Below are 25,117 nucleotides of genomic sequence, written 5' to 3' on the forward strand. Positions count from 1 at the left end.
CCGCATAGTTGCACGTAGGTAGTGCATATAAATTTTGGGATGACAGTAAGATGGATGAAAGACAGGCGGAAAGAGACCAGCGGCGGCAATTTAAGGCGGTAGTCAGACGAACAATTTAAATTTCTCGCTGGCCACGCTGTTTTCGCACCTCTCCGGGGTGCAATTATTCGCGAGGTCAAGAGGGTTGGTAGAAATCTTTGAAAAAGTTGCAAGAAAAAGATACAAGTACGAAACTGTGAGTAATCGCGTCCGGCAAATACAATTATCTCGCTACATTCGACGAGATCGTCGCATGATACATGTCATAAAGCGAATTTGGCGTATATAAAATTTTATCTTTATAATGCATAAAATAAAAGTTCTTGGAGAATACTATATAAGCGCGAAAGTTCACGGCGTAAATTATTTTTCACGATCCAAAAATTATAATTATGTAATTAATGAATAAATTATACTAATTATCAATCAGCAGTGTATTAGTCGAACAAAGTAGGCGAACGAAAACATTCGGGTGTTAACGAAGAACAGTCCTAACATTAAATGTTAACCTCAGCGATTGAGTGCGGTTGTTTTGATCAGCGTTTAACGCGTTTCGGCCAACATGGCGAAATGTTCGTCGCTGATACAATGACACGTCAGTGCTATTGACGAAATAGTTTGTCAGTGGCGAGGCAACACGTCACTGCTGCTGCCTATCAATATCCCGTTTTAACCGAGACGTGTTTCTATTTACCGCATTAAATCCTGTCACATTCGAGTTCGAAGAAAAATTTTCGGAAAAGTCACGCAAATTTATGTTTTATTTTACATTTCATATTTTAAATGTGATATTAAAAGAACATTATAAGTTTTTCTATTTTTACTTTCTACACAATGTTTCCATTTCAAACTCTTATAATTACATGATATAAAATGATTTTCTTTTATTCAAGATTTTTTTTCATTATAATATATATATATATATATATATATATATATATATATATATATATATATATATATATACATACAATGATAGAATACTTTTCGCCTTTACTGAAATATAAATATAAATGCATATAATAAGAAGTTAAAATATTCATTGTTACATGCAATTGGGAAAGGAAAAAAAATGGCACAGAGAGATAAAATTTTCTTCTTCTCGCATAATACGCGAGAGAAAAAGGAAAAAAGAAAATGCGGGTCGCGCGGGATAGAGAGGAAGAAAAGCAAGTCTCCCCTACCTCGGTAATTTAAGTCGACCTTATCGAAGTTTATCGCGGCGATTCTGATAGGTTTGCCCTATAATCCACTGCTTCGTTTCAAGCTGGGGAAACCCATTAAGGTAGCAGTTGCAACACGGCAAGCGTGAGAACAAAACGAGAAGGCGAAAGCGAGAGAGGATTCCTCTCGCGCTTGGTCGCTCTCTTTCTCTCTCTTTCTCGCCAGAGTGATTAATGTGAATGGATGAAGAAATGAAAAAAAAGAATAGTAAGCGAGGCGGGAAGAGCGGGGAATGATGGAAAAAAGAAACAACAAATCTGAGGTGCAAAGTGCAGCTTTAGCCGTTGTTTTCTCTCTCTCTCTCTCTCTCTCTCTCTCTCTCTAGACAGGGCATCATACAGGACGGTCGACGAAAATCCGCATTTCGTTAAAATTGTCGAGACCGCCAGACGCTCGCTTAATTGCGAACCGAGTTAAATACGACGGTCCTTTTGCAAGTCGCGAAGAAACTACGGCAAGATTTTACGCATTCCCCTAAGATAATGACGGAATTTCGAGAGTTGACTTATATTACGAATTCTGTAATATCTTTATCTCGACGCAACGAAGACTGAGAAATTCAAGTTATACCTCACGGATTGTTGGGACAATTAATATAGCGTAATGAGAACTCTGTTATATCGATTTAACCTTCTTCGAAGCAACGAAAATACCTTGGCGTCTCTGAAAACGCTCCCCCAACATCCCACGCGAAAAACGACCGAAACGACCGAAACGACCGATACAATATCCGCCTCATCGAGGCCGGAAATAGCCGATTACCGTTTATGATAATAACGGCCGTTTTGTCCGATTTCGCGAGTGAGCAGCCCGTTACATAATTAACGACGAATTTTCATGCCATGAATATGAAGCACGGCTAATGAGAGCATTAATATTTCTCCCCCTCGTCGCTCGTCTCTTCCGCATTGCGGTCTATATCGGAATCAAGCGTACCATCGTAATTATGATTTTGCGCGTGTATAACTGAAAAAAAAAAAAAAAAAAAAATAGATCGTCTAGGACGAAAAAGTCGCGAGATACTCGATGGATTCTCACGGATCATCGCTATTTCCGGACGAGCTTCCTTAACGCGATAAATTCCACGAACGGCACGCAATTACGCGGCAGCAACAATGGTGGACAATTTATCGCGCCGGTAAATTTTATTATACCTATCCGAATGTATGGATGAACACCAATTAATCGCGGGGATTTAATTAATCTAACGTAACGCGGCGCGGAAATAACCGGAATTATTGCGCGCAGGACGCGCGCATATCGTTTTGCGCGCCGTTCCCTCGCGTTAATCTTCCGATTATCATTATTCTTTAATAATAAAAAATAATAATATTTCCTCTTATATATTCCCTTTTTCACAATACTCTGCTGCCGATGAACCGTCAAGCTTCTCTAACGCATTATCCTCAATACATAATCCATTATTCGAACATATTTAATCACGCGTCATATTCTTTAGGCAGAAAAGAATTACCATGATAATTCATACATCCAGATCAACATAATACATTGCGGTTTTTTATCGTCTTCTCATATGAAAATTAAATTCTGCATAATTGATTATAGATTCGCATTTAGATCGTCTAAAAAGTTAAAGATGATCCGTGGGCGATGAATGTGAAATGAAAAATACTCGGGAATATTTTAAAGATTATAGTACAGACTGTCATGGTGCTATCATGAATTGTTTAATCATTGTAATAATTGAAGATTTATGTCATCGTAACGTTGATGTCGCCTATTTCTTGATAAATTTGTCGCTTTTCATATAAAGGTCTATTAAATTGCAGCATATGGTTTCTTAGACAAAACATTTAAACGAAAGGGTAAAAACTTTTTTTAATTAACGATGGTAAATGATACACTTATATCCTCAATGAAGCCTAAAATCCTAATGAAATTACCGGCTGTAAAAAAAGAAACGTTATCTCTCGCAAACCTGTTTTAAACTTTATTTTAGAAGCGTTGCTCCTTCCGGAACTTGGCGAAAGATTCTCACACGCAGATGGTATATCACGAATTTTATATATAGATAATAATACAAATTTTTTATCGCGTAGGATAAAAAGCACATTACTTTTTGCAATGACGTCCATTATGCATTCGGCAACAAGTGTGCCATGTAAAGGCTCGGAACACTATCGTTGGAAAGAGATTTACGAGCGATTTGTAAAATACTGCACAGGAGCGCAGGACTTATATATGTCACACGGAGATTGAAGAGAAACGAGAATGACTAACTGGCAGCTGTAATGGGATCGGGAAGACGAATGAACCCGAACCGACGTATCCTTCAAATCAGATCGCGAATAAATAGGAGTGGCAATCCGTTGAGGAAAAATCGATCGCTGCACATCGTACATAAATCGGTCGAAATACTGACGATAATGTTACCCCCACAGAGACGAGATTTAATTAAAAATACCCTACAAGAGAAAACTATATAGTACAAAATATTTAAGAGAATTATTATGCAAATACTTGACTGATCGAAAAATCGAAATATTTAAGTCGAAGAAATCAGATGTCAGCAGATATAAATGAAATTTATCAGTGCGAATTAAACGTATCGAGAATAATTGAAAAGCAAATCTGGAAAACTTTATTGCGTCATCGTTTCAACGATCTAAATGCGTGTCTCGTGAAAATTCACAATCAAAATGTGTAAAGTCGTAATCGTTCGCAGCTGTTCCTTGATGAAGAGTAGTATTTGAATTAAATTCGCGAGAACGTAACGACGACTCATCAAGTGTAACTGCTGTGTAACGTCGCAACAACAATCTTGTGTGTATTCGCCATTTTACAGCCGGCTCTGACGCAATTAACAGCAGGCGGACCGACGTACCCGCTTTCATTGGCGTTTAAAAGCGGCTGTTTTAACGCTTCACAAACGATGTCACCGAGATAAAAGCGCGAGCAACCACTCGACCTTTCTCGAAGCACGTGAAACACGATGGTCGCCGCAGTAGCAGCTTTCCTTTCTTCGCTTCTCTTTAACCCCGTCATCGTCTTGATTCCCTCTTATAGTCTTTGCTTTAACGGTAAAAGCGTTAGGCGCGATTTATCTTACATATTAGGATCATGTGGTTCGCGAGTGATAAAATTGATATTTCTTGTAAGTTTGGTATTCTAATTCTAATTAATATTTATATGTATTTTCTCAATAATATATATATATATATGCGTTTCTCTCTCTCTCTCTCTCTCTCTCTCTCTCTCTCTCTCATTATCATTGTCTTCTTATCTGACAGAGCTATAATGCGGAGGTAGCTCTGTTTGCACATGACTTGTATAGTTAACCAGAAACTGAATGTGTATGGTTATCTTTTTGGGGCACACTTCGTGCCTGGCGAGAGTGAATGCCAGAGGAATTGAGGCAGAATGGGAGGAAACCAGATTGGGATGCTTGTCTCAGTGTCAAGTATCCTTCACGACAACCGTCTGAATCAAAATGATTGAAATAACAAATCTCAATAACAAATAATTTGATTTTTTAAAAATCGTTTTCTTTATAATATAAATTAATTGAATAATTAAAATCAATATAATCATTATAAAATTTAAAAAACGACAAGTCGAAAGTTTTAGTTTAATTTTTGTTAAGAAAAATTCGTGCAATAATTCTTTCGCAAAACTTTCGTTATAAGCTTCCTATTTTTTTTCGAAACAATTTTTAATGTTACGTCTTATTGTACTTTCGTCAGGCAAAAAAAAAAAAAAAAAAAAAAAAAAAAAAAAAACTGTCTCTCGTACTGGCTTGGAAGGGTAGAAAGTTGATTTTACGACTGTAAAGATCGCTGTGCTCGTTTTTAAAGATGGAACTAAAGTGCTCAAAGGGGCGGACAATGCCAACATGGTGCGGAGAGGGTGCCCGGTGCAAAGTAACTTTTATCTTTCTCGGATGATAAATACCTTCCGCAACGGAAGAGAAGAGAGCTTGCGACGTACAGTAAAGCACAAGTCTTAAGGGGCATCCGGTGACCCTTTTGTCGGTTCGAACCCTCTCTAAATGGAAAACTCGACCCTCGAATCTGATCCATGATCCTCTCGAATCTGCCGCGCGGAAGATAGTAGGGTGTGATGATCCTTGTAAGTTTGATAGATAATTGAAGAGATAATCAGAAAATAAACGATTCTCCGTCAGAGAGTAATTTTGAGAAGAAACACTTGCTCCTTCAAACATTAATCTATTTTTCCGAAAGATATATAATACTTTTACATGTCGTTCAAATAATTATATTAATAATAAAACTGTACTTTTTCTCTTAATCTTTTCAAAACATCAGATATTTATTTAATTCATTTCTATTTGTACACGCGCGCGTTTTTCCATCTTATCCTCCATATTTCATATAATATCCTATCAGAGCCAAGTTCAAACTTGAATAATTTATGCTGTTTTCCGCTTCTCCACGAACATGTGTATATATATATATATATATATATATATATATATATATATATATATATATGTAAGGATTTCAAATACCGCAGTGTGATAAAAGATTTATCGCTATAAACGGAGAGCGCGCACGGAGCAACTAAGCTCTAACGAAAGCTGCTTTACCAATCGGCCGCAAAAATGAATATTGTACGAGACACTTGGAAGTTTCTATTAACAAGGTACAGTCGGACAGATACGATTATGACGGAGGAGGCAGCACTTTAAAGACTTTCGCATTTAATAAGGAACCAGCAGCTCTTCCGTTACGCGACATGGATCTATTTATCTCTAAGATATTTATATAAACACATCTCTCGTTAATTAAATGCATCTCGATTTCCCGACTGTGTCTCGTTCCTCGATTAGTATCGCAAACATGTTATTTGCTAAATATCGTGGAAATATCAAGAGCAACTTATATATCGAAGTAGAGGATAACGTGAGCGAATTCTAAAATGAATGACAGCTGTAGCGTGATATCGGAAAATTACGCACCAACGCAGGATATGAATAGGCGAACCCTAAGATGGTTAATAAACCTAAGCACCACCATCTTTCTCCCTCTACACGTTTTCGTCAGTCTTGCCTTCCCTCCCTTTCTTCCAGTTCCCTCGACGAAGACAGCGACACACGTACTTCTCCTCGGGGATGAGCTTCGTAAGTCCTATTTCATTGGACTTGACCGGGAGTTTCCGAGTTTTCGATGACTCGCGAAACTCCTCCAGACGCCTGTAAACGGATATATTTATTGCCCGGCTTTTCTGGAATTCGTTCCTTTGGCCGGTCACTCGATTTATTAAATAAGGCCCGAAGTGGATTATACTCGCATCGTGACGTCATCGAGTCATACTTATGATCTTCTTTGAAACTCAAAGAACCATCCATTTCTCTTTTTTCCCCTTCCTTTGGAGAGATTCACTCGTGCTTTCCCACTGCAACGAACGTTGTAGTATGTTGTGTGAAAATAAATTTGGCACGACACATGCTGGCCAAATTTACGATGTACGTAATTAGGGCGCTTTATATAATTCGAGTTCTCCATTCATGTTACAGAAATGTTATACATATATTCCGAATTAGAATTTTGAAATTATTTAAATCAAGCAATGTTTTAAAACATGATAAATGCTTCAAAAAGAGTATAAAACATTAATAATAATATATCAATAAGTAAAGAAGATTGATAAAATAACTTCAAGAAAGAAAAAAAAAAAAAATAAATAACGTATAATGTGTCAAAAAAATGTTGCTTATAAATTAAAATAATTAAAGATGTAGGTATTAAAAAAATATAAGATGATATTATTCAATAAAAATAACATTTTTCTCCTTTTCATCTCACATTTCTGCAGCGACATAAATTCTGTTGCAAGAAACATAGGTGACACGTTGTTTCTACTCTATGTGGATAGATTTTAGTAGAAAGGGAGAAAGAGAAGAGAGCGCAGAGTGAGATTCGATGCGGCGTGGCTCCAAAAAGAGCACGGCGTTTGAAAAAGCAGATCGGAAAATCGACATTGCGGGGTCAGGACGAGGGCATACCGGGTGGCGGGGCTTATCCTTTTCCAGGCGATTTACGTGCGAAGTTCGCGTGGAAGGAAGCGAATCGTTTATCACGCGGAGAGCTAATAGATAACACGGCGGTTACGTGTTCGAGCCTCGATCGGCCGCCCTACCCTTATCCCTCCTCTCTGCCGCTCCCCTTCCTCGCCTCCCCCGCCCATCGTGCCCTCTAACTTCAGAGAAATTCACTTTATCTGTCTCGATCGGCGCGCGATACTACGCAGTCTCTCGATCCCGCAATCCCGGATTTACCAACCCCGAATTTTGAAATTCGACATACCGGATATGCGTAACTTCCTCCATCGTGTAGACCTTTCGCACGTACATTGAGTCTCAAGCGTTCTCTCAGAAACGAAAATCCCAATCTTACTGATCAATCGAACAGAATAAATCGGAAATCTTATCATCATTTGGCATTATAGCAAATGATAGATGATAAATCGAATTAAATTAAAAAAAAAAAAAAAATAACCTTCCTAAGAAAATATGTATAATGATCGTATGTATATAAAAATAATCTAAGTTAAAACAAGAAAAAGATATGCGCCGAAAAAATTTTTCAATTTAATCCCCTGTCATAGGAAACATATAAAATTTATCACAAGCGATTCGAATTTGTAAAATAGACGAGAATAGATTATCTGAGAAAAGTTTAGACCTGATTCTTAGATAACAAAAAATATTATATAGTTCCTTTTAGCAATCATAACTGCTATTTTTCCGATATCTCACAATTAATATCTGTGATTTTTCTTTTTATTTCTCGAATGATATTAATAAAGCTTCATGAAACTGTCTTAAAGCACAAAAGAGAATAAAAACGAGCTTTCTGTACGATAAAATTAATTTCGCTAATATCGACCCGCGATATTAATGAATAATAATATCGTATAAAAATAATGTAATATTTGTGACAGTTTAGCCGTAATAATAATTGCAGATCGGAGCATACTAATATTGTCATTAATGCAATGCAGGTAATAATTAATAACGTTGTTAATTTGCGATACAAAGGGGAAAATAGTGAAGCCGTATTACGCAAATACGGCTACGTCAAATTATCTATAGAAACGATGGACGTTAACGATAAATCACGACTTGTTGGCTCGCATTACAATGGAGAAAACATTAATTTAGCGCTAACGTTTACGCGCGCGTGTCAAAAGAGAGAGAGAGAGAGAGAGAGAGAGAAAGCTCTGTATAAAAGTACCAAACGATAACCATAAATCACACCGATTGTTAATTTGCGTTACAAAGGAAGAGAACCGGATCAGCCGTCGGGCGTGGGAAGCGACGGGAGAAGCTTTGATTCCTTGATAGTGAAAAATGCGAATCGACGAAGTACTCTGAGCGAATGCAACGAGTGTAATAGAGCGTACTCATGGGTTCGCGTGGAAAAGCGAGCAGGTAGGTGGAAAGAGTGGAAGGGGGGCGAGCTATTTTCACGCGTCACAGAGATGGTAATTGAGTCGTGCCGCTCGAAAGATCGAGTCACACCCCTCGACTGACTGAGACACGAAGGAGATTCGAAGAGCGACACGTATTACGTACATACTATATACCGAGATATCGACGATGGAAACGTCAATGCGAAAACCAGGTTCAGAGTTAAATCTCTCGTTAAATATTTGACTTATACTTCGGCAAAAAATCCGATCTTTCCGAATTCTTGATGTTACAAAAACATCCCCCCAGCAGCGTATAATCTTCGAATCCTAATTACTGTCTGAATTATTCTGAAATTAATTTTTAGCTTATTCTTTTAGAAAAAAAATATGTTGGGCTTGAGAATCTTTTAAACCGCAAGTAACCCGAGTATTCTAATATTGATTTTCAGACTTACTGTCGGCGAGTATTCTACATCGACAGTTCCAAGGCGACGGTACCCGATCTCCCGCTTTCGTCCTCTCACTTCCGGTGCTCCCAATGCGCTTCCGATGCCGATGTACGAATGGTATTTCCGTGCGGTGAATCGCGCGAATTCTATTTTCGCGACGGAGTGACACATTCGCGGCTGAGCCGTTCAATGGTGGAGGCAGCCGGCGTGCAAGTGGGAGTAATCCATCATGCGACGTGTAGCAACGTTTTGCCTTCGCGATATTCCGCGACAAACTTAGAAGATGCGCGATCTTGCCACGAATAAATGCGAAAATTAAAAGAGCACAAAACTTCAACATATTTATAATTTAAATATTTTTCCTACAAAAATTAATAATATTTTATTTGCTTTCGAGTTTACGTAAATGCTGCCAGTTTCGAATATGTTATTATATATGTAAGATAAAAAAAACAAAATTATTTCAACAAGAATTGTTTAATCGTGTGTAAAAATGCCTAATGAAATAACAATATTTTCGCGATGTCTCTTAAAATCGGTTTGTCCGAAAGTAGCGAGATCGGTAATAAACCCTAAGTGGCAAGACAAAGATCCGCCCGGAGCAACAGTCTTCGGTCTACGTCATATCCTTGGAAATTCGCCGGCCAGGAAATCGCGAGGGCGAGAAACCGCTCCGCTTTGATGTCCGGGCGAACAACGTAAGCTCGCGACACAAAGGCGAAAGTGCCGGGAGAAGGCAGACTCGGCTCCACAGAGGAAACACTTTGCGAAGAAGCGTTCTCGCGCAGGAAATGGCCCGAAGATGAGCGCACTCTTCTCGCTATCAGATATAAATTTCGGGCGTGCAAGTTATCGCGTGAATATTCCATCAGGATATTGCGCGAACGTGTCGTTGTCAACTGGAAACGTTAATTCAGATTATCCTATGGCCTGATTCGGATTTTAACCAATATTATTAATGATTCATGCGAGCGAGTAATTACTATTGCATTGCATTTGAAGCCTTAAACTCTTCATTTGTAATATGCGCTAAAATTTCTAACATTGCCCCACAGATTCTGACAATTTTCTTTAGATACAAAAAAAGTCAAAAAAAAAAAAAAAAAGAAAAAAAAATTAAAATTTTTCATAACAGCAAGTAAAAAATTCAAGAAATTAACGATGAATAATATCGACAAAATGAAGTAAAAAATGAGCAAAGCATTTCGCTGCAAAGATGAAAACGCCCGAAGTTATTCGCAAAACACGAAGGAACTTCCGGTAATGAGATGGGGAGAAAGAGCGCTGAATTCCGTAATGAGGGAACAAATGCTAATGGTCAGCTTTGTTCGTCAGTGTGCCGGGAGCATGTTGCGCTCTAACGATACCCGGAGGCACGCACGGCTGTGATAAGACCTGCGCTCCTCCGGCCCCGACAAGGTTTTACGCGCGGAATAAAGATAAGCCTCACGCGTCACGACGTCGTGAGCTAAGTCGGAGAGCTGTGTGTTTTTTTTTCTTTCTTTTTTTTTTTTTTTTTAAACAATCGCGATCGTTAAGCCTATTGCGTAATGTACCGTGTACGCAACGATACGGGGAAAACATGAAACCGTCTGGGACGATATGAATTTTAAAGGTTCTACTAAAAGCTTCGTGAAATATGAAAACTAAAAAGCATAGAACTGCTCTAATATATTTTAATTTATTCGTCAATTTTCTTCTTTTTTCACGCTATTTTTTTAATTTGATTAATCACAGTTTCATTTTTAAATCAGTATCCGTGATACGTGAGAGAGAAATTGATTCGCTCAAATAAAACATGTCAATAGTGTTAAAAAAATCGAGCGATAAAATTTTTTACGATCGCACACGCGTCGAAACGCTATAATCGGTATGTGATTAATAATCTATTTCTATTCGTAATAGAAATAAAAGCAATCTCTATCCTGTTCCTTTTTTGACTTATTTGCTCTGCATATATATATATATATATATATATATATATATGTAGAAAAAAGCATTTCAAGATTCTTATGGTAATATTTAGACGTGATAAATAAAGTATCTCGAATACAAAAATACTGAAAGGGCAAAGGAAAACTCGGCCTACAGCAACTGAATCTTTAAAGTGTCGGGATAGAGAAAATAAAAAATTAAATCCACGCTCCGCCGAAAAACCTAATCTTGTCTCTCTCTCTCTCTCTCTCTCTCTCTCTCTCTCTCTCTCTCTCTCGATATTAACCTGGATTCCCTTGATTGACGTGTGTGTCATAACCAGTTCCAAGCATCGTTTCAACCCCCTCGCGACACTCTTTCGTGCGTTACGCGTTCTCGTGTAACACCCTCGACGACCAGACTGACGATATACAAACACATTCGTCACTGTCGCCTGAGGGACGTCTCTTATTTCACGCTACTAAGGGCGATCGGAACCCGGAACTCGACGATAAAGACCGCGGACGGAAGCGATCGAATATACGCAGACACACGCATGAAGGGGTCGATCTCCCTTACGAAAATAACTCACGGTTATAATCGTCGATATTACGGCGCGTGCAAAATTCGTTTCATCCGAGAAATTTGCATATCGTTCACAGCTCGTGCGACATTTCAACGATTTTCTGCAGCATTCAAGCTTCATCTTTTCGTCGTAAAATATTTCGCGGAATATTAAAAAAGTATGCTAAGAGAAGATCTTATCCAGGCTCGTTCAGAAAATCCACTCGCAATAACCGAAATTGCACTCTTGAAAATGCATAGGAAGAGAGACGCTAACACGAGGAATGGTCTTCCATTTTATTTTTCATTCAACGACCATCTGTGGACGATGCGAAACGGAAACAGATATGCCAGCTATCTTACGGCACGGTTGTTTCCGTAAAAAGTTTAATTAATTAAGCCACCGTGTTTGATTAATGCCGTAGGATATCTTGCGCGTTTCACGAAAATTACGAAGCACGCGAGTGACAAATTCGTCGTGTTAGCGTGTTGGGAAAGTGTACTTAATAAAAGCATCGTGACATCAACGAATGAATGCATTGAAGCAGTCACGTTACATTGACGCATTAGATCAGCTTAATGTACAGGCTATATGAGCGATGGAAAATATTGGCATTGGTCAACTGTTGTTTTCAATACGTAAAACATCGACGCCAATATTTATTATCGCGCTGAAATGATTGATTCGCGTGTGATTATACGTCCCGGCGGAATCGCCATTTATATTTAATGCGTTATAGAGCTGAACGACCGAATCCACATCACATTTACTAAATTACGAAATGTATATCGTGTATAACCGGAAAGCGCGAGTCGCAGATCCTATAAAGTATGCATTCAACAATATTTCACGATAATTATCTCGCGAATTGCAAGATAATTACAAGTTTAAAATTCCAAGAATAATCAAAGCAAAATACGACAGAAATATTATACATATATATTGTATTTTAAGTAGACTGAATTAAGGGATCAAAACGCGTTATATATATATACACATTTTCGTTTATACACATTTTTCACGGTTTCCGAAAGATACTTTCATCGTATAAAATAATAATTAATGCAAAAGGAAATGACTTAAATTATCTCTCTGCGGTAATTTTTGTCCTATAGCTAGATTATTATTATTATTATTAGAGGTAAAGCCGGCTGCTGCATATTAAACCGAATGCTGCGAGTGGCAGCGCAAGCGGAAGTCGAGATGTATCGCGACATTAATTAAGACGGATGTGTGCCTGCGAGATATTAGGACCTTTTCCCATATCTTCGCGAGCTACATCGTCCCAGGGAAGAGCCTTTTGGATGATAATGCGCGGATAAAACGACGGTATATACATTGCTTTATGGCTTACCATCGTCAGGGACGCGCCCGTCCCGCGTGCGTACTGGAATTCCTGGACACTCACCTGGAAACAAAAGAAAAGCGAAGGGGTTAGTAGTACTCTTGTGAGAATCAAAGCGATTGATTCGAGCTATTTAAATAATTAAAATCACAATGTGCTATTAAATATGTACATCAAAAATGTTTAAAATTTTTTTTTTATATTATATATCATATTGCATATTTAATATTCAGATATATATATATATATATATATATATATATATATATAAGAATCGTAAAAAAAGAAAAAATAAAAGCATCAATTCAACGTCTATATTGCTGCTATTATAGATAATTAAAACGCAACTGAAACTTTGCTTTTAAGCTACCGGAAGGTTTTAACTGGCTAAAATAGCGTTCGATATTATTACATACACAACTTTGCGTCTTTACGAAGCTATCGCTTTACTCGTTTGCATTGCGTGAACAGTGTCGATAGTTTCGAGCTGATTATATATAATCGAGTTATAACGATATTTACCGAGGATATTCAAGAGCAGTGGTTCAATTTACTCATCTTCCTTTATTTGCGACATTAATTTTATCCTTTCCGCTTTATCGGTCCACAATTCCGCTCTCTCGAAATGAACGGCACGCGCGATTTTGCACCGATGTGAACCTGGCGCCCGACTTTATGAAAAAAAAAAATTAATAATATAGTTCGTTTGTACGTCGTTTGTACCTGTTTGTACCACACTTTTTTTTGTTTGTACCTCAACCGGTTCGGAAATAAAAAATAATCAAAAAATGGCCAGCGCTCGACTTTAAGATATTTTAATTTCAATAATGCCATTCGATAGAGAATCGTTTGTACCTGTTTGTACCTCTTTTCAAATCGTTTGTACCTCAACCGGTTCGGAAATACGACCATTTTTAGTTTTAGAGTAACGTTATACCGATATTTCCGCTATTTTTTTAGATATCGCGAAACGGCCAACGGGGTTCGATAGAGAATTGTTTGTACCTGTTTGTACCTTTTTTCAAATCGTTTGTACCTCAACCGGTTCGGAAATACGGCCATTTTTAGTTTTAGAGTAACGCTATACCGGTATTTCCGCTATTTTTTTAGATATCGCGAAACGGCCAACGGGGTTCGATAGAGAATCGTTTGTACCTGTTTGTACCTTTTTTCAAATCGTTTGTACCTCAACCGGTTCGGAAATACGGCCATTTTTAGTTTTAGAGTAACGCTATACCGGTATTTCCGCTATTTTTTTTAGATATCGCGAAACGGCCAACGGGGTTTGATAGAGAATCGTTTGTACCTGTTCGTACCTTTTTTCAAATCGTTTGTACCTCAACCGGTTCGGAAATACGACCATTTTTAGTTTTAGAGTAACGCTATACCGATATTTCCGCTATTTTTTTAGATATCGCGAAATGGCCAACGGGGTTCGATAGAGAATCGTTTGTACCTGTTTGTACCTTTTTTCAAATCGTTTGTACCTCAACCGGTTCGGAAATACGGCCATTTTTAGTTTTAGAGTAACGCTATACCGGTATTTCCGCTATTTTTTTAGATATCGCGAAACGGCCAACGGGGTTCGAAAGAGAATCGTTTGTACCTGTTTGTACCTCTTTTCATTTCGTTTGTACCTCAACCGGTTCGGAAATACAGCGATTTTCGAGTTTTGAAATTAACGCTAAACTCGTATTTCCGCTATTTTTTTAGATATCGCGAAACGGCCAACGGGGTTCGATAGAGAATCGTTTGTACCTGTTTGTACCTCTTTTCAAATCGTTTGTACCTCAACCGGTTCGGAAATACAGCGATTTTCGAGTTTTGAAATTAACGCTAAACTCGTATTTCCGCTATTTTTTTAGATATCGCGAAACGGCCAACGGGGTTCGATAGAGAATCGTTTGTACCTGTTTGTACCTCTTTTCAAATCGTTTGTACCTCAACCGGTTCGGAAATACAGCGATTTTCGAGTTTTGAAATTAACGCTAAACTCGTATTTCCGCTATTTTTTTAGATATCGCAAAACGGCCAACGGGGTTCGATAGAGAATCGTTTGTACCTGTTTGTACCTCTTTTCAAATCGTTTGTACCTCAACCGGTTCGGAAATACAGCGATTTTCGAGTTTTGAAATTAACGCTAAACTCGTATTTCCGCTATTTTTTTAGATATCGCAAAACGGCCAACGGGGTTCGATAGAGAATCGTTTGTACCTGTTTGTACCTTTTTTCAAATCGTTTGTACCTCAACCGGTTCGGAAATACGACCATTTTTAGTTTTAGAGTAACGCTATACCGATATTTCCGCTATTTTTTTAGATATCGCGAAACGGCCAACGGGGTTCGATAGAGAATCGTTTGTACCTGTTTGTACCTCTTTTCAAATCGTTTGTACCTCAACCGGTTCGGAAATACAGCGATTTTCGAGTTTTGAAATTAACGCTAAACTCGTATTTCCGCTATTTTTTTAGATATCGCAAAACGGCCAACGAGGTTCGATAGAGAATCGTTTGTACCTGTTTGTACCTCTTTTCAAATCGTTTGTACCTCAACCGGTTCGGAAATACAGCGATTTTCGAGTTTTGAAATTAACGCTAAACTCGTATTTCCGCTATTTTTTTAGATATCGCAAAACGGCCAACGAGGTTCGATAGAGAATCGTTTGTACCTGTTTGTACCTTTTTTCAAATCGTTTGTACCTCAACCGGTTCGGAAATACGACCATTTTTAGTTTTAGAGTAACGCTATACCGATATTTCCGCTATTTTTTTAGATATCGCAAAACGGCCAACGAGGTTCGATAGAGAATCGTTTGTACCTGTTTGTACCTTTTTTCAAATCGTTTGTACCTCAACCGGTTCGGAAATACGACCATTTTTAGTTTTAGAGTAACGCTATACCGATATTTCCGCTATTTTTTTAGATATCGCGAAACGGCCAACGGGGTTCGATAGAGAATCGTTTGTACCTGTTTGTACCTCTTTTCAAATCGTTTGTACCTCAACCGGTTCGGAAATACAGCGATTTTCGAGTTTTGAAATTAACGCTAAACTCGTATTTCCGCTATTTTTTTAGATATCGCGAAACGGCCAACGGGGTTCGATAGAGAATCGTTTGTACCTGTTTGTACCTTTTTTCAAATCGTTTGTACCTCAACCGGTTCGGAAATACCACTATTTTTAGTTTTAGAGTTAACGTTATTTTATATATATATATAATTACATTTATAATTCATTATAAATTATATATCTTTATTATAAAGAAATGAACCCCGTTGGCCGTTTCGCGATATCTAAAAAAATAGCGGAAATACCGGTATAGCGTTACTCTAAAACTAAAAATGGCCGTATTTCCGAACCGGTTGAGGTACAAACGAAATGAAAAGAGGTACAAACAGGTACAAACGATTCTCTATCGAACCCCGTTGGCCGTTTCGCGATATCTAAAAAAATAGCGGAAATACGAGTTTAGCGTTAATTTCAAAACTCGAAAATCGCTGTATTTCCGAACCGGTTGAGGTACAAACGAAATGAAAAGAGGTACAAACAGGTACAAACGATTCTCTTTCGAACCCCGTTGGCCGTTTCGCGATATCTAAAAAAATAGCGGAAATACCGGTATAGCGTTACTCTAAAACTAAAAATGGCCGTATTTCCGAACCGGTTGAGGTACAAACGATTTGAAAAGAGGTACAAACAGGTACAAACGATTCTCTATCGAACCCCGTTGGCCGTTTCGCGATATCTAAAAAAATAGCGGAAATACGAGTTTAGCGTTAATTTCAAAACTCGAAAATCGCTGTATTTCCGAACCGGTTGAGGTACAAACGAAATGAAAAGAGGTACAAACAGGTACAAACGATTCTCTTTCGAACCCCGTTGGCCGTTTCGCGATATCTAAAAAAATAGCGGAAATACCGGTATAGCGTTACTCTAAAACTAAAAATGGCCGTATTTCCGAACCGGTTGAGGTACAAACGATTTGAAAAGAGGTACAAACAGGTACAAACGATTCTCTATCGAACCCCGTTGGCCGTTTCGCGATATCTAAAAAAATAGCGGAAATACGAGTTTAGCGTTAATTTCAAAACTCGAAAATCGCTGTATTTCCGAACCGGTTGAGGTACAAACGAAATGAAAAGAGGTACAAACAGGTACAAACGATTCTCTTTCGAACCCCGTTGGCCGTTTCGCGATATCTAAAAAAATAGCGGAAATACCGGTATAGCGTTACTCTAAAACTAAAAATGGCCGTATTTCCGAACCGGTTGAGGTACAAACGATTTGAAAAAAGGTACAAACAGGTACAAACGATTCTCTATCGAACCCCGTTGGCCGTTTCGCGATATCTAAAAAAATAGCGGAAATACGAGTTTAGCGTTAATTTCAAAACTCGAAAATCGCTGTATTTCCGAACCGGTTGAGGTACAAACGAAATGAAAAGAGGTACAAACAGGTACAAACGATTCTCTTTCGAACCCCGTTGGCCGTTTCGCGATATCTAAAAAAATAGCGGAAATACCGGTATAGCGTTACTCTAAAACTAAAAATGGCCGTATTTCCGAACCGGTTGAGGTACAAACGATTTGAAAAAAGGTACAAACAGGTACAAACGATTCTCTATCGAACCCCGTTGGCCGTTTCGCGATATCTAAAAAAATAGCGGAAATACGAGTTTAGCGTTAATTTCAAAACTCGAAAATCGCTGTATTTCCGAACCGGTTGAGGTACAAACGAAATGAAAAGAGGTACAAACAGGTACAAACGATTCTCTTTCGAACCCCGTTGGCCGTTTCGCGATATCTAAAAAAATAGCGGAAATACCGGTATAGCGTTACTCTAAAACTAAAAATGGCCGTATTTCCGAACCGGTTGAGGTACAAACGATTTGAAAAAAGGTACAAACAGGTACAAACGATTCTCTATCGAACCCCGTTGGCCGTTTCGCGATATCTAAAAAAATAGCGGAAATTCGAGTTTAGCGTTAATTTCAAAACACGAAAATCGCTGTATTTCCGAACCGGTTGAGGTACAAACGATTTGAAAAAAGGTACAAACAGGTACAAACGATTCTCTTTCGAACCCCGTTGGCCGTTTCGCGATATCTAAAAAAATAGCGGAAATTCGAGTTTAGCGTTAATTTCAAAACACGAAAATCGCTGTATTTCCGAACCGGTTGAGGTACAAACGATTTGAAAAAAGGTACAAACAGGTACAAACGATTCTCTATCGAACCCCGTTGGCCGTTTCGCGATATCTAAAAAAATAGCGGAAATACCGGTATAGCGTTACTCTAAAACTAAAAATGGCCGTATTTCCGAACCGGTTGAGGTACAAACGATTTGAAAAGAGGTACAAACAGGTACAAACGATTCTCTATCGAATGGCATTAATGAAATTAAAATATCTTAAAGTCGAGCGCTGGCCATTTTTTGATTATTTTTTATTTTCGAACCGGTTGAGGTACAAACGAAAAAAAGTGTGGTACAAACAGGTACAAACGACGTACAAACGGACTATATTATTAATTTTTTTTTTTCATAAAGTCGGGCGCCAGGTTCACATCGGTCGATTTTGCGGACAAATTCGCGATTGCTCATCGACAGGGACAATAACATTTCCGTTCGACTTGATTAATGACAGTTATCGAGTTATAGTTCTGATCACTTCATAACGATACTGTAGTTTCATTCTGTGCGCGAGACGGAAACAAAGTGGCATCTCCACGGTAGATCCAATTACGTTTGACGCAGAATTATTGAGCGTAAATTAATGCAATTTTTATTCTCCATAGATTTCTTGTCAACTTTTGCTTTCCATCGTCCCCCATCCAAGGATCCCCGCCCGGGGATTACGGGCGGAGATCCGTTGGCATATTTTATATACACAAGCAAATCAGTTCTCTCTAGTCGCAAATTAATTCGCGAAGTAAAAGCGCAAACTCGGAGGAAATATCGACGATGCGATATGCACCGGGTAAGCGCTATCTCGATCGTGCCATCTGGCACACACGTTCTGAGTTCACGAGATATCTCGGTCGCGCCACCTAATAGCCAGATTAACACGTCGACAAGCGAACCTATCGACCGAATCACATGTATGGCGTATCTACGGTTCGCTCGAATCGCATCGTAATGGACAGCCTAATTTCCCGTTTTCCGATGAAAATTTGCCCCGCACGCGTCGTCATCCCGCTCAAGAGAGACTTATTTCTGCGTCACGTCACTTCGGTCAGTCATTGGAATTCTGCATCGCGCAAAAATAATACGACACGCGAGACTTATCTCATTTTCGCAAGAAGAGAAACGAAAACATCGCAAAGTTTTTTTTTTAATAATAATATTTATGTAATTATAAAAGTTTCTTTTCACACAGGCGTTGCGTGGTGCAACAGTAAGTGTGTATTAAACAAGTTTACGAGCTCGCGTATATAAAGATAAAACTGCAAGGGAATTTCAAAAACTAATAAAAGAGCGAAACCTCGCGAATATCGTAAAGAATGATAAATGTGGTAACGAAATAAAAAAAAAAAAAAAAAAAAAAAAAAAAAATCCGCGAGAACGCGCCGATGAAGGAGGCGTACCGGATGGAAAGAAATCCCGGCGGACTCGAGCATGTTTACATAAATACCATGAACAGATCGATAGCGTTTTACCGCTCTTGACACGCAAGTTTGACGATTGACCGCTTTTTTTATTTTTTTTCTTCCTTCCTCCACGAAGCCTCTCCACACGAAGGCGCAATCGATAAAGAACGGAACTACGCGTTGTAACCGTTTTCGAAACGTACCGTGCAAAATGAGACGAGAATTTTTAATTATACGCGTCGCGTGTCAACAGCAAGAAGATATCACTAATCGATATTATCTTGCTTTACTTGCTTGTAATGATGTTTCGTTAACGCTAATCTTGATTGACTCGAGATTCTTTTTCTACGCTGCAAATAGCGTCGATAGAATTAATTAACGCTCGTGCTGCGAGACACGAGATCATTTCTTTTTTTTTTTTCTTTTTTTTTTTAAGGGAGAGGAGCTTGCGCTTCTCGGCTCTTCGCGAAGCTGATTCTGTCTTGGACGCGCGATTTTGCGAGGAGAATTCCATCTGCTGCGCATTAAAGAAAGAATACAACGTCCTATTAGATTCCAGCTAATGACATTTCTTATCAGAGCATTCTCTTTTTATAGAAATTCGATACTTGGTCCTTCCGAGCGTATTCGAACGAGCATTTTAGGCTAAAGATCTGTCGGATAACGAGCAATTTATCTTGTTGTATCAGCAAACGGATGATAATAACGGTCTTCAAAAAGAGGATGTCAATGGAATGATCGAAAGCGTCCCGTCAGTGTTTACGCGTATTTACGCAACCGAGCGTGGACAATCCACACATATGTACGCAATCATCAAATGCGCGTGTGCGTGTTGCGTGAATGCCTTTGTAAGATCAAGTCTGTCCGCTTACGCCGATGTGTAGGTAAATATACGTGCGATAAATCTAACATGGATACACACATGACGCGTGGATGCGCGTGAGTGCGTCGAAAATGGTTCCGTGTGCGTGAAAATGTCTCGTATTGTCAATAATAATTACGTCAAGCTGTTTTAGCAGCGATAAAAATATATTCAAGCTACAATACTATAGCGTAAATCGAAGAGAAATGAAGATGTTTCGGTTAATTGAGCTGCGCAAACAGATAACAAACTCTGCTTCTTATTCTTCCGTTAAGACTATCTTTCATCAGAACTTCCAACTCGTTTAATTCCAAGCGGACTTTAACAGAGTATTTTAATTTCCGACATACTTGGCGAGTTATTTAATGCTGAAAATTGGAAAGTTGCCGTAGATCTATAGTCGACCTGTCTTCTCGCGCAGAAATTGCGAGAAATCCGCGGCGTCCGGCACGAGGCACTCCATATTTACGCACGAAGAGCGTGTTAATGCGTGTTTCCGTCAAGTGTGCCCGTTCGCAGGAGGATGTGTACGTAGTTACGGGCGCCTTGTGTTGTGATACTAATTGATGTCGGTTGACGGACGGACGGACGGACGGACGTGTCGGATCAACCGTGGAAAGGGTGGACGACTGCCACTATACTCTTCCGCCTCGCAAAAGCTCTTTCGACCCTCTCCTCCCTTCCGGCCATGAAGGAAACTCGCCCGGACTATGCTCGACAATGGACACTAGGAAGAATGTCGGCGCATGCCATGGTAACAATGCGCGAACAATGCCGCGTAACGACGCGGGTGCTTTCGCGAGGGCGCAAATTGACGTCACGCGAAAGACGACGACTCGACGCAAACTTGTTTCGTGTTAGGTACGACTATTCTCGCAGTCGTTGGCTTGATAAGCGATTCACGCCGCGCTCTTCTTCGACATAAAATGTTCGCTTTAAATTTCGGTCTAAATTTTTATTACTAACAAATAGATTTTACGATATCTCGACACGTAAAAAAAAAAATCTCCATGTTTTCATAATTTAACGATATTGTGAAAAACGTGATCTGACAAATACCGATTATTTGTGAAACGTTTTATTGCAACGAACAAAATTGAATATAATTTTGTGAAAAATATCAAAAGTAATTTTCTTTCTACAATATTTATGTGTTATCATTTTCGTATATACAGAAGAATTAGAATTCATGTGCGTATTTAGGTATCTCTTTACTTATTCATAAAATAGTATTTTCATTTCATTTCAAGGATTACATTTACAAAAAAATATATTATTTTAGCATTATTCAAAATGTCCGTGAGTTTTCTGCACGAGTGTTTAGACCTGTCTTAATATAATAAAGAAAAGAGCTTTCTTTATTGAGAACTACAATAGACTAGAGAACTTTTAATTATATATTTTATTAATTTATTCTTTTAAATAAAATAAAAATAGAAAATATTCATATTTTTTCTTGTAAAATATAAAAATACTAACTAAAGTTAATCCAGAATTATTTTTACGTTTTTATGCAAATATGTGGATTAAATATTTTACATTCCACTGAAATAAAATCAGAATAGAAAAATTACTGAAATGTCGGACGATGACACGATTCAATAATGTCAAACATCATCAAATACTCACACAATTTCTTAGAGTCTAAATTCAATCATCAAGATATTATTCGCGTGGATAATTTTAATTACGCAATTTATTCTTCGTTCTTTAATCTTTCTAGACTCTCATGAAGCCGATCGACTGAACAAGATGAGAATGAACAAGAATTACGTATCGAGTCCCGATTGGAGCGCCTTTGCGGCTTCGAATTTCCCATTTCCGATTTCTTCTCCTCTCACGAAACCAATATAGCGCGTGGAAAAAAAAAAAAAGAGGCAGCGACGAAACTATTCAGCGGACCGCACGGAGACAGGTGTAGGAAACACAATGGACAGGTAATAGCCGGGAATGAGGGATCGATAAGAGTTGACTTACAGCCTGCCGGTAAGACGATTGCGCGAGGAAATATAATTTTCCGATCTATCGCTGATCGGAAGTTAGACGCGGAGAGATCCCGCGGCCGCACGAATTACGTATAGTACAAGACGGCATGAAAGAAGCAATTCCACTTATATGATTACATACGACTCACATAGGCAGTCTTTTACAGTGCCAAGTTATCTGCGAGGGATTAAGGCGCACGCTCGCGCGTGGGACGAATGGCGGAAGAGATGGAGAGAAAAAGGGAATAGGATCAGAGCGAGGAGCGAAAGGACGGAAGTCGCTCCTGCAGATGGGCTTCCAGGATCGACCTTCCACTCCAGTAATGAGAAAATCACAAAAGACGTGTTACTTCAATGGGTCTCCGGTATCTGTCATCTCTTTCTCTCTCTTCCTAGAATCTTTTCGCTCGACTACCAATGACAACCAACTAATACCAATAGCCTACATTGGTAAATCCTGTTCGGAAGCTTATTATCGAATTTTAGTCTTGAAAGAGAAAGAGAGAGAGAGAGAGAGAGAGAGAGAAGAGAGCATCTAACGCATAATACACATTGTCATGAGTACGCTTCCCGACTGATTAATCAGATAGACTTTCCGTTATATCAGCTTACTCTACATTTTCATTAAATTAATATAGTTGTAAAAATATAAGCGTACTCTCGTGGGCGGTACAATTGTTGCAATTACAAGCCGATTTGAGTGTACCTTTCAGAATAAATTTTCAAAATTTATTACGATAAACGATATTTTTTCTTCTCTCTGCGACACAATTTCCTAAAACGAGTTACCTCGCTCCTTCTTATTTGCTGAAGTTGAAATCGCCGATGGCATCTAACAAAATTTTTACTCTCGAAAGAACTTTAGAATGTAATCCGCGCGTACCCTGCCTTCCCGGTTAATAATATCAGCCTAAAAACTGTTTAGTGGGCCGATTTATTCAAGAACACGTAGCGACCATTAATGCGAGATAGCGCCAGCTGATCGTAGACGGCGATACGAAGAGATTTAAGTATCGGCTGACTAGGCGGTTTCCAAGGGGCTTCCTCTCTTTATACGGATGATAACCATCTTTTCAAATGGTTTATTTACTCGTTTCCGACTTCCGTTTACATACGAAAACGATCCTTCGAATTTAAGAAAATTAGTTCGATATTGTCAGTTTGACCCCCTCCCTCCCCCTCCTCCGCCCGACCAACCCTCGAGGTGCGATGAAAGATTCTTTCTTCATTTTGAGATTACAAAAATTAATTATACACAATGCTATATTAAATATTCAAAAATATATATGAAAAAATTATATTAAAGCCTTATAAGTATAATATAAATTGCGAAAAATGTCAAGAAAATTCTATAAAAATTCTAAATTACAATTTTCTAAAAAAGTGTTTTTAATTTACTTTAAAAAATCTCGCCATTTTCACGCATTTCTGGAGCACTTCATGTATATATATATATATATATATATATATATATATATATATATATATATATATATATCGTCAAATATAAAACTGCCAGTGTGATACGTTTTATTTCCACGATGAAACACGGTTAAACGGCGCGGGGAAATGAAGAAGAAAAAAAAGGAGAAACACGTCAAAAGAAGACCATGTTCCGTGTGCGAGGAAGGAAAGAACGGATGGATTTCATACAAAGGGCCCGTTATTCCATAATGTACGCGGATACGGACATGCGATGGACGTTATAACGCGCACCAGCAAGAGGGCAATGTAAAAATACAATCGTGGAAAAACAATACGCGTCTTTCCGACCGCCGCCACCGCATGAAACAAACACGCTTTGAGATTCGCGCGCGTGATACAAATAATAAATAAATAAAAAGAGAGAAACGCGAAAAATAGAAAAAAAACGATGCAAAAATTGTGGAAATTCGGAGGATTTCGTCGTACGGAGGTCTTGTTTCACGCTTTTATTACGATTTCCTCTCTGACACGAGCAATCTTTCTCGTTGAAATGGGTAATGGAATATTTTTCAGTTCTGTAATGCGGCCTTTAGTCGAACACACTATTTTCCATTTTGTTTCGTAGAAATTGCTTGGCTGTTCATTATATTACGAAAATAGCAAATCGTTAGATTAGAAATGGTTTGCTTAAATTGGATGAAAGTAAATTTGAATTAATTCACTCTTTCACGAAAGATATAATATATTATTTATTATTATTCTAAGAAAAACTGAAAAACACTATTAGCATCCTCTATATTACAACGCGCGCAAAGAAAATCCGAGCGCAATTACTTTGAAAAGTAAAAACAAGTAAAGCGTCAAAGGAATTGCTATCGCAGAATGCGTAAATAAATTACACAACCGCCGGCGAGGCTTGTCATCGCGGATGTAATCATCTCGGCGTACGTCTTAAGTAAATGAAGAGAAGATAAAATACCGTGAGTCTCTTTCTTTCTCTCTCCCAACTTTTTCTCAGTTTTCCATCGGGCGATGTTGTAAGAGTTATTGCCAATCTCGTTCAGTACGCAAAACGAATCTCCTTTGATGTTTTTTAGAAAGCGTGAGATTGCTTGGCAGGTACTCTGGTCGAACACGTTTTCAAAACTGTCCCGACCTTTGAACAACTTCACATTACTCATTAAAAGTCTGATACCTCATTAACTATCGCTAAAATTAAAGCCACTTTTCGTAGCTGCTACTTTATATTTGACTGCCAAATACGGGATTCAAAAGCATCTCGGATCTGAAAGTATCCTTTATAAATTCATGTGTCTCTCCTTGTTAAAA

General features: G+C 38.5%; 1 protein-coding gene across 16 annotated transcripts in view; it reads right to left on the reverse strand.

Annotated features, from left to right (window-relative positions):
- The window catches only part of Heph (polypyrimidine tract-binding protein 1 heph), a 394,763-nt gene that overhangs the window by 143,082 nt on the left and 226,564 nt on the right, over window positions 1-25,117 (reverse strand). For 12 of the 16 annotated variants that reach the window (XM_072902193.1, XM_072902196.1, XM_072902188.1 and 9 more), the window contains one exon: window positions 12,941-12,994. The exons of the other annotated variants lie outside the window; for them this stretch is intronic. In XM_072902193.1, the coding sequence (XP_072758294.1) occupies window positions 12,941-12,994 (54 nt within the window). The remainder of the gene's footprint in view (window positions 1-12,940; window positions 12,995-25,117) is intronic. 16 annotated transcript variants of the gene reach the window in all.

Source organism: Anoplolepis gracilipes, chromosome 11, assembly GCF_047496725.1.
Source record: "Anoplolepis gracilipes chromosome 11, ASM4749672v1, whole genome shotgun sequence".
Classification (NCBI taxonomy): Eukaryota; Metazoa; Arthropoda; class Insecta; order Hymenoptera; family Formicidae; genus Anoplolepis; species Anoplolepis gracilipes.